Here is a 13709-nt window from a genome sequence, read left to right as displayed (position 1 = left end):
GTCCTCTCTTGGTATGAGTCAGGACACCCCCTCAATTGGCCCCATGTAAAAGTCCCCAGGGCTCACACACTTCCTTCCACAGGCCATCTCACTCCTCATCCTGGCATTCAAGGCCCCCATGGTCTGGCCCCAACCCCCAACCTTCTTTTCCATCCTCATCTCTCTCTCTGTCTCCCTTGGGACTTGCTTGGATTTAACCTCACTGCCCTGTTTGCCCTTCAGAGAAAGAGCCCTGCCCTTCATACCTCATGTCTTTGCTCACACTGTTCCTTCAGTAGAGTTCCTTCCCCTACTCTCACCCTTCCCCTTCTCTCTACACCACTTTCAGGGTTTCCAGCAAATCCTCCCTCTTTGCTCCCAGAGCACGGAGCCTGTTTCTGCCTATTGCATATTCATGTGTACTTGCATTAGCATTAGCTGTTTACATGTCTGTCTTCCCCAGGAGACAGCAAACTCCTTGAGAAGGGGACTGACTGGATCCATTGGACCTTGTAGTCAGAATGGCACCCGGTAGATAGGAAGTCCTCAGGGAATGGGACCAGAGCTATTTGATGACCATAGATTGGTCGCCTTAATGGCTCTGGTGAAGAATCACCTCAATCAGTAATCCAGGGAAGCAGGGCTGAGCCTGGGGCGATCACAGCGCAGGTTGGAGGAGCTGCTGGGTGTGATGCAGTGTGCATGTGTGTGTGTCCTCTCTTCTGCAGGCTTTCTGCTTCTGCTCCATTGGATTCCCCCCATTAAGCCCTAAACTGTCTTCCTGGATGGCTGCAAACCTTTCTGTGGTGGGGAGGGGACCACTGGGGCTGATACAATGCAAGAAACCATTTGAGAACAGACCCTCTGACCCTTTAGACATCAGAGTTTTACAAAACGACTTTCTTCTCCATTCCATTTTATAGATGGGCAGACTTACCCAACAAATTAGAAAGCACAGCTAGGACCAGAATCTAAGTGTTCTGCACCCAGGTGGGCAGTAAAGCATGGTGGTTAAGCATATGAACTCCAGCCGGCAAGCCCAGTATTGACCCTTAGCTTTGTCAGTGGTTGTCAGACCTTAGGAAAGTAACCGAACCTGTCAGGGCATCAATTTCCTCATCCTTAAAATGGGAAACGAAGATTGCAAAGTTCTTGTAAAGTTTATTTGATAGGCTATAGCTGAACAGCTCCTGGCCCAATATGAACACTCAGTGTTGGCTGTTACAGCAATTCAAACCACTCATCACCATCATAGGACCCTTAACCACTTAAGCACTTAGATGCGCATCCTCTCACTGTGATTTGGGGCCTTCTTACGATGCAGTGAAGTAACCAGAGCAGGTATCATGGCACCCATTTTCCCAATGAGAAAAATGAGCCCAGAAAGGTTCAGGAACTTTCCCAAGATCTAAGCATAAATTAGATAGAGTTGGGGTTCTGCACCTTAACCCTGGGCTATCTCTGCTGGTGACCCCCTTTAGGGCCATTAAAGAGTGATGAGGACGAGACCTGAGATTCTGTAAATCATCATAAAAAAGGTGCAAACTGTGGCATCACTAGGACCAGGACCTATTTTATATCAAGAAGTGGCTCGGGTGCAGGAGGCAGAACATGGCTGAACAACAGAGTGCCTCACGCCTGCCATCATGTCCACAAGACACAGAGCCTGGCACGCAGTGGGGCACTCCACGGCAGAATGTATGGGGCAAGGCTCAAGATTTCTAGTGAAATCTAACGTTCAGGGACCGTGTGCAACCCCCATATTTGCTACCCACATCTTCCAGAGAATGTGGAGGCACCAGGAGGGCAGGGACTCATCTGTTGCATGCATTGCCATTAAGCCAGTGCTAGGCCAATAGGAACCCAAAAAATATCATGACATTAAATAAGAAAGTGATTCTTAAAGAACTGGACCAGGAATCCGAGATTAGAGATCCAGTCCTGGTTTTGCTTCTAGTAACTTGGGTTTTAGGCAGTCCATTCCCTCTTCCTGCCCCTCTTTGGAACTCATTGTCCCTATTTGTAGTTCTCAGAGTATTCTGGGTGGTTCTGATGTATAGCCAGGGCTGGGATCCTCTGAGCTGATCTCTCATCACCTTTTAAGTTCTGCAAATGCATTTCAGCATGCTCCTTAGCACAGAGACCGGCAGCAGGCCCTGGGGCCACAGGGCCACACCTGCCCACCACAAACACAGGGGTTGCAATTCTAATGTCTGTTCCGCTACACATTCACTACGCAGGCTTATCTCACCGAGCCCCAGGCTCCCTGTCAGCAGGGCTGAGTCACATGTGGAAACACACTAAAATGGAGCACCACAGATCTTTTTACTGTCTATAGTTTTGCTTTTCCTAGAATGTCATATAGTTGGAATCATGCGGTATGGCTTTCAGATTGGCTTCTTTCACTAAGCAATATGCACTTAAGTTTCCTCCATGGCTTTGTGGCTTGACCGCTCATTTCACTGAGTAATATTCCACTGTATGGCTGTACCCATTTGTTTATCCATTCACTTTTTGAAGGACTTCTTGGTTGCTTCGTTTTTGGCAATTATTCGTAAAGCTGCTGTAAACATTCATGGACAGGTCTGTGCATGGACATACATTTTCAACTCATTCGGGTAAATTCTAAGTACAGCAATTGCTGGATCCTATGATAAGACTATCTAACTGTGTAAGAAACTGCCAGACTGTTACCATTTTGCATCCTCCCCAGCACTGCATGAGTTCCTGTTGCTTCACATCCTTGTCAGCATTTGGTATCGCCATCCTAATAGGTGTGGAGTGGTATCTCACTGTTGGTTTAATTTGTAATTCCCTAGCGACACAATGCTGGTCATCTTTCGTGTGCTTGTTAGTCGCCTGTATGTCCTCTTTGGTGAGGTGACTACTCAGATCTTTTGCCCAGTTTTTAATTGGGTTGCTTGTTTCATATTGTTGACTTGTAAGAATTCTTATATTTTCTCTCAATCCTTGGCTTGTCTTTTTCATTCTCTTCACAGTGATTTCGTAGAGCAGAAGTTTTTGATGAAGTCCAATTTATCAGTTTTTTTTCATGGGTTATGCTTTTTATGTTGTATCTGAATACTCACTGCTGAACCCAAGGTCACCTAGATTCTCTCCGATGTTATCTTCTAGAAGTTTTATCGATTTGTGTTTTACATTTAGTTCTGTGATCCATTTTGAGTTAATTTTTGTGAATGGTGTAAAGTCAGTGTTTATATATATATATTTTTTTTTTTGCATGTAGGTGTCCAGTTCTTCCAGCACTATGTTTTTAAAAGACTTTCCTTTCTCCACTGAATTGATTCTGCTCTTCTGTCAGAGGTCAGTTGGCCATATTTGTGTGGATCTACTTCTGGGTTCTCTAATTCATTCCACTCATTTGTCTATTCCTTTGCTAATGACACCCTGTCTTGGTTATTGTAACTTTATGATAAGTCTTGAGGTTGGGTAGGGTCAATCCTCTGACATTGTTCTTTCTCTTTGTTATTTGTGTTGGTTATTCTGGGTCTTTGTCTCTCCATATAAACGTCAGAATCAGCCTGTTGATAGTCACAAAATAATTTGCTGGGATTTTGATTGAGATTTCATTGAAGCTATGGACCAAGTTGGGAAGAAATGACATCTAATAGTATTGAGTCTTCCTATTTATGAGCATGGAATATCTCTTCACTTATTCTGATTTCCCTTGATTTTTCTCATCATAATTTTATAGTTTTCCTCATAAGTATCTTGTACATACTTTGCTAGGTTTATTCCTAAGTACTTAGTACCTTTTTTCTTCTTCCCTTTTGTTTGTGTGTGTGTGTGTGCGCGTGCTGGTGAGGCTGAACAGGTGGAGCACAGGGGATTTTTAGGGCAGTGCAACTATTTTTTGACAATGTGGGTACAGGACATTATGCGTGTGTCAAAACCCATACAACTGTACAATACAAAGAATGAACCCTGATGTAAACTATGGACTTTAGTTAATAATAATGTATCAATATCAGTTCATTAATTGTAACAAATGTACCACACTAATGCAAGATGTTAATAATAGGAGAAACTAAGCCAGGGAGAGAGGGGTATATGGGACTCTCTGTACTATCTTTTCAATATTCTGTAAGCCTAAAACTGCTCTAAAAAAAAAAATAGTCTTTTAATAAAAAAGTACCAATTCCAGGGCTTCCCTGGTGGCGCAGTGGTTGAGAGTCCGCCTGCCGATGCAGGGGACACGGGTTCGTGCCCCGGTCTGGGAAGATCCCACATGCTGCGGAGCGGCTGGGCCCGTGAGCCATGGCCGCTGAGCCTGCGCGTCCGGAGCCTGTGCTCCGCAACGGGAGAGGCCATGTCAGTGAGAGGCCCGCGTACCGAAAAAAAAAAGTACCAATTCCAAATGGAATGGAGCCCCTCGTAAAGTCTTCCAATGGCTCCTCCTTGCTTACAGGATCAAGCCTACGCTCCCTCATCAAGCACAGGAGTCCTCCACAGTTTGGCTGCCCCTGGAGTCCATGGGCCACTCCACCCTCTACAGTGCAGCTGAACTGAATCACTCAGGGTCCATGAGGGCACCTGGGACTATGCCCTACTCCCTTGGCCTTGTACATCGTCCCTTCCTTGCCTGGTCCGTAAATGTCCTGAAGAAGCTTCGGCAGATTTCAATTTGGGAACACAGAGGAATAAGCACCTGCTTCATAACATCACCTATTGTGCTTCTGACAGGACCTCTTCCCTTTCTGTCTCCTGTACTAAACTGAGTATACCCTGCTGGCCTCAGCCTGGTTCTCTCCAAATGCACACACAGAATAATCACAAAATCTCACTAGTGAAACTATTGTTCCCACAGTATTGAACCACAGTTCCCAAACTGTGCATCAGGGCACCTTAGGGTGCCACAGCAAAGTCACAGGAGCACAGTAGGATATTATAAATTTAGAGTTACTCAGCATCTGTTGGCTACTGAGAGAACTACTGGCTCAAGGTGGTTCAGAGTTTTATCATTAGATTGCACTACATTCCTTTGATTACGTCATCTTTGAGAAGCTGGGTTTTTAGCAGTTGCTGTGATATAAAGCAAATGAAAGTCAATGTGGGACAGGAAATGAGGGTGGTGCGGTCCAATCTGATTAGAAAGTCTGACAAAGTTTTACAGCACCCCACAAGCACACAGATTCCATTAGTTATTGTACTTCTTCAAGAATGAAATAAAAAGTTTCCTCTAACTTACATGTATTAATTTTTTAAATGACTAACTTGGTAGGACATAAATTCTTCTTAAGTGATCCGGGCTTAACTAACACACTGAAATGTTAGGTATTTCTTTTGGCTTAGGGGGTCCATGAAAAAACTACTGAGACACTAATGGTTCAGTGAGCTGAGAAAGTTTGGGAACCTCTGGTCTAAGAAATCCTCTAATCTAGGGCCCATCAAGAGACTGCAGGTTGTGAAATCAACTTAGTGGGTTATAGTCAGCATTTTTTTCTCCTTAACAGAACACATTGCATGTAGCAAGCGTATTATTGTGTAAAACTTATGTTCAGTATATACATACAAATTAGCGTGGGTGTCTTGGGTCACAATGTAAAATGTGTATTTCTTGTTTGGGTTGTGATTTTAAAAGTTTGAAAAACCGCTAAGACTTCAACCTCCTTATTTTACAGATGAGAAAACAGCCCAGAGAGTGAAAGCTGATTATTATTGCAAATCACAGCCACCAGTGCCGGGCTCTGCACTTGGCCCTGCTAGGCTGGTGACCCTCCAAGGCAGGCCCTATTCTACCCAGTAGAGGTGTGGTTACTCGAAGTCACAGAGCTACAGAGGTGAGATACTCTCACTTTGATCCCAAGACGCATTTGCACCCCACAAATGCCACCAGCCACACCTAGAACAAAATGGTTTTAATCAATTGCGTCACCCTCACTCTCCTGGGAGCGGAGCAACAAAAAGGCTCGGCTCCTGCCCCCAGAGGACAGTAAGGCTTATGTGTCTCTCCACACGGCAGGGCCCAGGCTGGGCAGGCAGGAGGCAGGGACAGAGGAAATGGCGGGTGGCTCGAACACAGGAAAGCAAAGGGGCCCCTGCTAGTCCTTGGGCCCCAGGGCCCAGCCCCAGTACTCCCGCTCTCCCCTCCCGGCTGGAGAAAGGTCGTGGAGAAGAGACAGGGGAGCAAGTCCCAGCAGCAGGAGAAGCAGCAGCAGCTGTTTCCTTCACCAATAAATATACTTCATTACCAAGCTAGAAGAGAGGGGTGGGAAGAGGGACGGGGGGGAGAGGAAGGGGGAGAGGCTGCCACCTGTGTTGCTGGGATTAAAGCAATGACGAGATGGTGCCAGACCCCCACCACTATCCTCACCACCCCCCACTCCCACCCCTCATCTTCTCAAAACTGTGAAAAAGCTTTTAACATGGCCCTGCTGTCTACAGGGCTTTTCTGAAGCCTGGCCGAGAGGAGGCACCTGGCAGAGTCAGGGCGGAGGGAGGGAGGGAGGGAGGGAGCGAGGGAGGCTGCTTCTCCCCAGAGGCTGCAGCTGGAGGGCTGGAGCCAAGTGAGCCCTGAGGGGAGTGAAGAGGGAGAGGGGAGGAAGGATGAACCAACTGCGGGAGCAGCTCCTGAGCTGAGAGCCAAGGGGGCAGAGAGGGAGGTCTGGTGAGTGGTGGGGTGACCGCTGCATCCAGTGTAAAGCTCAGGCTGCTGAGGAGGGAGGGGCTGAGTTAGGGGCTTCCCCACCCGAGTGGCTCAGGAGACCCACCCCCTCCCCCCAGAGCAGCAGGGGACAGAGAAAAGCCATCACTTCTTTGGTCTTTGTGGCGGCTCAGCATGTGGGATGGGAGGGAGGGCACGGAGGGCCTGGAAGGCTCCTAGCAGGGAGTGCCATCTCAGCAAGAGGAGGCCTGGCTGGGAGCTCTGGCAGGAAGGTCACAGTGAGGCTGAAGAGCGCCCGAAGGAAGAGTGGCCTCCAGGGTGCAGAAGGGCTGGCACGGATGGGTGGGGAATGGTGGGGCGCCCCACACTGCCAGGGCCCTTGGGAAAGGCTAAGCCCCCGGGGTGGCCAGCGAGGGCAGGCGCAGGACCCAGAGCCAGTGCCTGGGAGGAGGGCAGGGACGCTGTACTGCAAGGAAGCGGTGGCTTGACCTTGCCCCTCCAGGGCTCCCATCCTTACTTCTGTTTCCACCCTGACAGAGTGGCTCTGCAAGGAAGGGGGCACCCTATGCTTTTTCAGAACCTTCCCTGAAGACCAGGAGGGAGCTAGCCTTGCCTACCAGAAGCGAGAATGGTAACAGGTCAAGGCTAGCCCTTATGGACTGGGAATTCCACTCCCCTTTCTGCTGCCAACTGAAGGGTAGGGCAGTCCTTGAAGACAGCTTCAGCCCTTGCCTCCCCACCCGAGGCAGGCCGGAGCCCTCCAGGGACACGGAAGTGCAAGGTGGTGGTGGGCATGTGGAGGGGCTTCTCCTCCTGCTCTTCTGCTCAGGGCTGGGGCCAGTCGAGGGGCAATTGCCCAAAAGTCCAAAAGCCAGCAAGTTGTAGCAATCCCCACCCCCAATGCCAAACTAACAAACAAAACAGGGAAAAGGAAAAAATGGGGGGAAGGGGAAGACAAACCAAAACAGAACCCCCTGACCTCCTGCCCAGGGGCGGAGGACCCAGCCGGTAGCAGGGGCTGGGGACCAGGGCTAGGAGGGCCTAGCTGGGCCGGCACTGCACCTGGCCCTCGGAGCTGTCCTCATCGTCAGAGGCCCCAGCACCCGCACTGCTCAGGCCTGTGATCCGATAGCCCATGTTGAGCAGCATCACCTCCAACGGGTCCGCATTCATGCGCCGCTGGTTGGCCTGGGAAGCACCCTCCATGTCCTCCACAACTCGGCCTGTGAGGTCTTCACTCTGTGGGGGGGAGGCACACATACTACTGGGATATATGTGCAGGGGAGACACACACACAGACTGAGCTATACGTATGGAGAGGGTATGTACATACCAGGAGATGTATATGGGTATATCCACGTGTGTCCATGCATAGAGGGGAATGCATCCTGGGATATGTATGGGACAAACACACACACACGTGCCTACGCGTGCGCACACACACACACACACCCACCCCAGGCTGTATGTGAGGGAGATGACACACCACACGGGGTTGTACATATTGGGGTTGGGGGGCACGTGGTAATATACACTTGGAGGAGACACAACACACTGGGATATAAACGGGGGGGAATACACATAGCAAGGTATACCCTGGAGACCCCACGCTGGAAAATGATGAGGACATACCACATCAAGACATATACGGGGAGCACACCACGTAGGGTTATATATATGGGGGTGGCATACATGGACATAAATGAGGGAGGATTCACACCAGGATATGCTGGGCACACAAACTCTATACCTGAGGTGGGAGCACAGATATAACTCCCCCCACCCCACTCCCAAAGAGGATTCCTTTATCCTCCTTTTCCTCTCTCCCCAAGGAAGGGTCCTATAGGGTTTCTCTCTTTAAAATTCATAGAAAATTAGACACAGCTCTTGACTTCTGTTTTGCCAGCTGGGAAGGGGGAGGAGGTGGGGCAGAGGGCAGGGGGCCAGGCCACCTGACTACCCACACTGACTACCACACCGTCCTAAGTGTCCCTGTGGGCCGGACACACCACAGGCATCACTTCTTTAATCCTCAGAGCAACCTTCTGAGGTGGTAATGTCATTCCCATTCCAATGTACAGATGGTGAAAACCTGGATCAGAGATGGTTGAGTCCCTCAGGCAGTAAGTGGAGGGACCAGGATTCAAACTGAGGCCCATCAGACTCTAAAACCTACGTACTTCTCGTGTGACTGAGGGACAGGCCTCTGCACAGCTTCTGGGGGACACAAGGCAGTGGTATACGAGGGGCAGGGTACCTAGGGAGCCTCTGAGGTACCGTTCTCATCAAGTGGTGTTGGAGCTGATCTGGTTCCCTCCCTGCCCTCCCGCACCCAGTCCTCGGTTGCTGTTTCCCATATGTGAGTCTCACCTGTGCCAGCTGGCTCGAGGATATGCCCCTGGAAGGCAGGAGACAAGTCTTGCCCCTGGAATTGCCCACTTCATGTGGAGCTTTCAGAGCTTGCTGGCTCCCACCCCGATGCAGCCTGGGGCCCTGGGGTGAGAGCTCACTCATCCTAGCAGCTCCTAGCCTCTGTGTGACTCACTGCCCTTCCCAACCCTCATGGGCTCAGCTGGAGGCCTCACGTAGGGTCCATCCCTACCTTCCTCCCTGTCTGGCATCTGCCACCTTGCCGCACCCTCACCTCTGGCCGGGGGTTCCACAGCCGCACAACGGGGTCGATGCCGCTGGTGGCCAAGAAGCAGTAGCTGGGGTGCGGCTGCAGGCAGTTGACGATGGACTCGTCCCCCTGGAGCACGCGGACCAGGTTGGTGGTCTCCTTTTCCCAGATGAAGAAGGAGCCGTCATCAGAGCCACTGACGATGTATTGAGCGTTGCTGGCGGGGGGGCAAAGGGCAGGGAGGTCAGGTGGGGTACTGCCCTGTGGCCTCAAGCAGAGGCTGCATGGCTTAGGGAAAGGGAGAGCAGGGAAGTCTGGAGCCACTCGGCCCCCCGAACTCTGGGGTCTTTACCTGACTCGGAACTCCCATGCACACGGCAATTCTCTCCACACTGCAGAGCGGTGTCACAGCTCAACTGTTCTCTTAAACTCAGGGTCAGGGACTGCCTAGGTCTCTCCTACTTACTCTCCCCCGAAGTACATTATAAGCACCCTGGGTGCCAGGACCAGATGGTGCATCTCTTAGGTCTCTGGGAACACTCCTGCCTAAGCCTTCCCTCAGTAGTCCTAGCCTTCCTGGATCCAGACCCTGAAATCCTACAGCACATCTGCCCCTGATACACCATTGACGTTTAGAAGGGATCTTGACGGAGACTCTTAATTCACATTCGTGTATCTCGCCTACCCAAAGAAAGTACAGCATCTACAAAGGAGGGTTGGGGGTGATGGTGTCTGAGACATGGGCTAGGTCCCTCAGTACTGGGGGCACAGTTCTAGGCACAAAAGATTGCCAAGACTGACAGCCTATGAGGGTGCCTGCCCAAGGCTCCAAGCAACCAGATAAAGAACCCAAGCTCTGGCACGTGGGCGCACGGGGAGCAGGAGGTGCGGGTAAGGAAGAGTCCAGGTGCTGCCCTGGATGCTTTCTGGGTCACCTCGTTAGTCCTTGTTATGGCCCCTTGAGTGGGGAGGGCTGGTTTCATTTCATAGGTGAAGAAACTGAGACCCACTGAGATGAAGCCATTTGCCCAAGGGTACAAAGGCAGAGCTGGGATGTGAGCCTTTTCTGAAAGCATTGTGTCCTCATGCCCCCCACCCCCACCCCAACCTCCTGCTGCCAACTGGGCTGTGCCCTCCTCCTCTTCAGGGCCTCAGACCTGCCAAAGAAATTGGCTTCCTTGATGTCTGTGGTGGTATTGCAGTGGCCACAGTAGCGGAACTGATAGTCGTAGCTTCGCTCCCGCAGCACCATCTCATCCTCTGAGATGGAGTCCTTGCGGCTCGTGCTGCGGAGGCGGACGGGGCCGCTGCCACCACCACCAGCTCCCTTCTTCTCGTCTGAGGGCAGAGAACAAGGAAAGGTGAGAGTCCTGTCCCTCTCTCGCCTCCCCCACTTTTTCCCCACCCTTGACCCGGTTTTCGGTCCAAGCAGTAAGCAATGTAGGGCTACCCGTCTCTACCTCTTCCCTGGAAAACTGGGAACAACTATGAGAAAGAAGCATCTTTGGATCCTGGCCTTGAGGGTGTTCAAGAGGAGACCTCTGATGCCAAGAGGGCCTTGGCTTAGGTCCCTGAATAACGTCTGGAAGCCCCAAGGATGCACAGACCCAAGGTCTGTTTCTGTGGATGTGAGAGGCAGGGAGGGGAGGGTAAAGCACTGCCAAGAGAGCCTCGAGGGGGTGATTTTTCTAAATAGATCCATAGCTCTGAAGGCATAAGGTCCAAGCCCTCCCTCTCTCGCAGACAAGTTATCATGGATCCAAATGAGGTACTAACCGGTTAAAATCCTACCTGTATTCTTAGTGCCCTGTTCCTGCCTGCTTCAGGGACTTGGAACGTGCTGGTCCCTCTGCCAGGAACTCTTCACCTCCCACAGCTACACTCTGCATCTAGTTAACTCTTCCTCTGCATCCTCAAGGTCTCAGCCTGAATGTCTCTTCCCCAAGAACCCCAGGATGCCATCAAGCCCTCCCCGCCACACCTGCACCCTAGCAGGGCCGCCGGGCATTCTTTATTCCTCCATCGCTTGGTTCCTTCACTAGGCTACAGACTCATGAACACAGAAATTCCATCTGACTTGTTGCCAGATATATTCCCAGGACCCAGCACAGTGCCTGGCACTGTTCAGACTAATGAATCAGCCCATGGTTAGTAAACTGCAAAGGAGACAGGGAGGATCCATGTCTGCCCTCAGTGAGCTCCCCTCTCGTGTTTGTAGACCACACAACTACCTAGTTTACTCTCCAGTGCTACCCAGGTGACCTGGGCAGGGCCTCGAATGCTCTCTGCAAATAGGCAGCAGGTTCGGAGAGGCTGTGCTTTGCCCAAGGTCACATGGTTTCACATGGCAGAGCTGAGATTGGAACTGAGGCTCCACACCTGCGCCCAAGGCATTTCTGCTGCCCTGTGCTGCTGTTTCTTTTGCACCCAGGCAAACTGGAGCAAGTGCACCCCAGCCAGTTACCCTGAACTCAGATCCCAATGGAATGGCCAAGGCCCTGTCTGTGAGCAGAAGAGAATGACCTGCGAGGCACACTGGGCTCAGCTGACTCCTATCCTGAGTCCCGGGGGGAATACACCAGGTGCCTTAAACATGTTATTGCTAATCCTTGTCTCAAAGAGACCAAGTGACTGTCTCAAAGTCATGTGGCTTCTCAATCAGTACGTAAGCCTAGGCCTCTCCTATCTCAGAACTATGTCCTCTCCAGAATGTCATTGTAGCACCGCAAATAGATAGAGTGACAGCAACCCCGCCTCAGTGCCGACTCACCACCATCATTTTTGGAGAAGAGGGCGGCCGTGATGTCGCGTCCCAGTGCATCACAAGCGCTGCTATGGGCCTGCTCCGGGAACTTCCCTTTGAAATCATCCAGGCACTCCAGGGCCTCAGCCACGTACTTGAGCTCAAAGAGGCATCGGGCCAGGCGGAAGTGCGCCTTCAGGTGGCATGGGTTTAGGGAGATGGCCTTGAGGCAGTCCCTCAGGGCATCGTAGTGGTCACCATCCCTGGGAAGGCAGGGGAACGTGGCTTGGAGGTGGGGCCACGCAGCAAGCAGGGAGTCCCCATTCCGTCTCCTGCGCTTCCTGCGTCCACCCCAGCCCACCTTTGAGAGATCTCAGGGAAAGGGTACTTGGGGATGAAGAGAATCCTGCTCAGCCCAGGCCTTGCTCCCCAGGAGACAGACTACGTTAAGAAGGCAAGCCAGGAGCCCCGAGGTCTTGGCAGGGTAGGTAGAGGGTGGGAGGTGGGTGTGAGGCAAAAACCAGTGTCCGGCTGCCCTCTGCTGGACACAGCGTGCAACTGCGCACCCACTCACCCCAGGCACCTGCAGCTCTGCAGCAGAAGGCCTGGCATCTTGCCCGCCTCAGGCTCCCCAAGCTCTCCTTCTCCCTTCCTCTATCCACCTCCTCAAATGCCCCCGGCTGGCCTTCAAAGCCATGTCCAAGGCGGGGGGCCCTCAAGGACAGTTCTGTGCTCCGGGGAAGCCAGAAGGGCCAGGCTGGGGACTCAGGGTCTGACCAGCAGGCAGCAAGCCCTCAGCCAGACCCCCCTCTGTCCTGGCTGACTGATCCACAGCAGCTGTGGCCTCTACCTCCCAGGGCTGGAGGATGGGGCCTGACAGTCTGGCAGAGTCAGTCCTCTGGAAGCTGATGGCGGGGGTGGGGTGGGGGGCGGGCAAACACCAGGAGCTCCAAATCACCCACACTGACTTCTCCAAACTCCCGAAGCATGGATACGGGGAAGTGGGAATGGTTTTGGGGGGGTGGGGAGGGGCCAAAGAAAAAGCCCCCCCTTCTCCCACCCTGTGCCGGAATATAAAATACACCTTCCCCCAGCTCCACAGACCAGTTCCCACCTCTTATCTGGAGAGCCAGGCGGGTCACAGGAGCCACTTCTCCTTTGGGAGCTGTGGGGTTTTTTTTTGTTTTCCTGCTGGGTTGAGGTGGGCCTAGGACCCAACTGTGCTACGCAGCACTCCCTAGAGCTGACGTTCCCTCCACCAAGGCACAGCTCACAGCTCCTCTGCACGAGGCCAGAGCAGGCCCAACATGGGAGCTATCCTCCTGACCCTCCTTCTCCTACAGCGCTCAGAGGAAGCAGCCGGTCCTTGGAGCGGCCATGCTCAGACCAGGAGCAAGCAGCGCAGCCAGGGTGGGGGCAGGCAGGAGACAGAGTGCTTCAACGGCACGGCCTGCGTCAGAACGGGTGGCTGTGACGAAGGAGCAGGCGCTGTTTGGAAAGCCAATTACTGCCTGCAAGGTGGCCCTCAGAGCTCCTGGAGAGAGCCAGACCAGAGAGCAGCCAGGTGCCAGAGGGTGACCGCTCCCACTGCATCCAGGAGCAGATGGCAGCCCTGGGGAGACTGGCCCGGGACAGAATGTGACATTCTGGGGGTCACTGGCAGGCATGTGGGGCTGGGGAGAGAGCAGGCTGGGCCCAGGGCTCACCCACCCAGACTTACTGCCAGATCAAGCTCCCTGAAA

The 13709-nt window shown here is 52.2% G+C and overlaps 1 protein-coding gene across 5 annotated transcripts in view; it reads right to left on the bottom strand.

Annotated features, from left to right (window-relative positions):
- Window positions 1-5843: 5843 nt before the first annotated feature.
- WDTC1 (WD and tetratricopeptide repeats 1) overlaps window positions 5844-13709 on the bottom strand; it is a 72129-nt gene continuing 64263 nt past the window's right edge. For all 5 annotated transcript variants that reach the window (XM_067724985.1, XM_067724987.1, XM_067724984.1 and 2 more), the window contains exons 13-16: window positions 11995-12230; window positions 10382-10562; window positions 9249-9441; window positions 5844-7843 (exon numbers count right to left, since the gene is read on the bottom strand). In XM_067724985.1, the coding sequence (XP_067581086.1) occupies window positions 7646-7843; window positions 9249-9441; window positions 10382-10562; window positions 11995-12230 (808 nt within the window). In that variant the 3' untranslated portion in view covers window positions 5844-7645. The remainder of the gene's footprint in view (window positions 7844-9248; window positions 9442-10381; window positions 10563-11994; window positions 12231-13709) is intronic.

This window comes from Pseudorca crassidens, chromosome 2, assembly GCF_039906515.1.
Source record: "Pseudorca crassidens isolate mPseCra1 chromosome 2, mPseCra1.hap1, whole genome shotgun sequence".
NCBI lineage: Eukaryota > Metazoa > Chordata > Mammalia > Artiodactyla > Delphinidae > Pseudorca > Pseudorca crassidens.
Note: the sequence above shows the minus strand (reverse complement) of the source record. Positions and strands in the feature narration are given on the sequence as shown.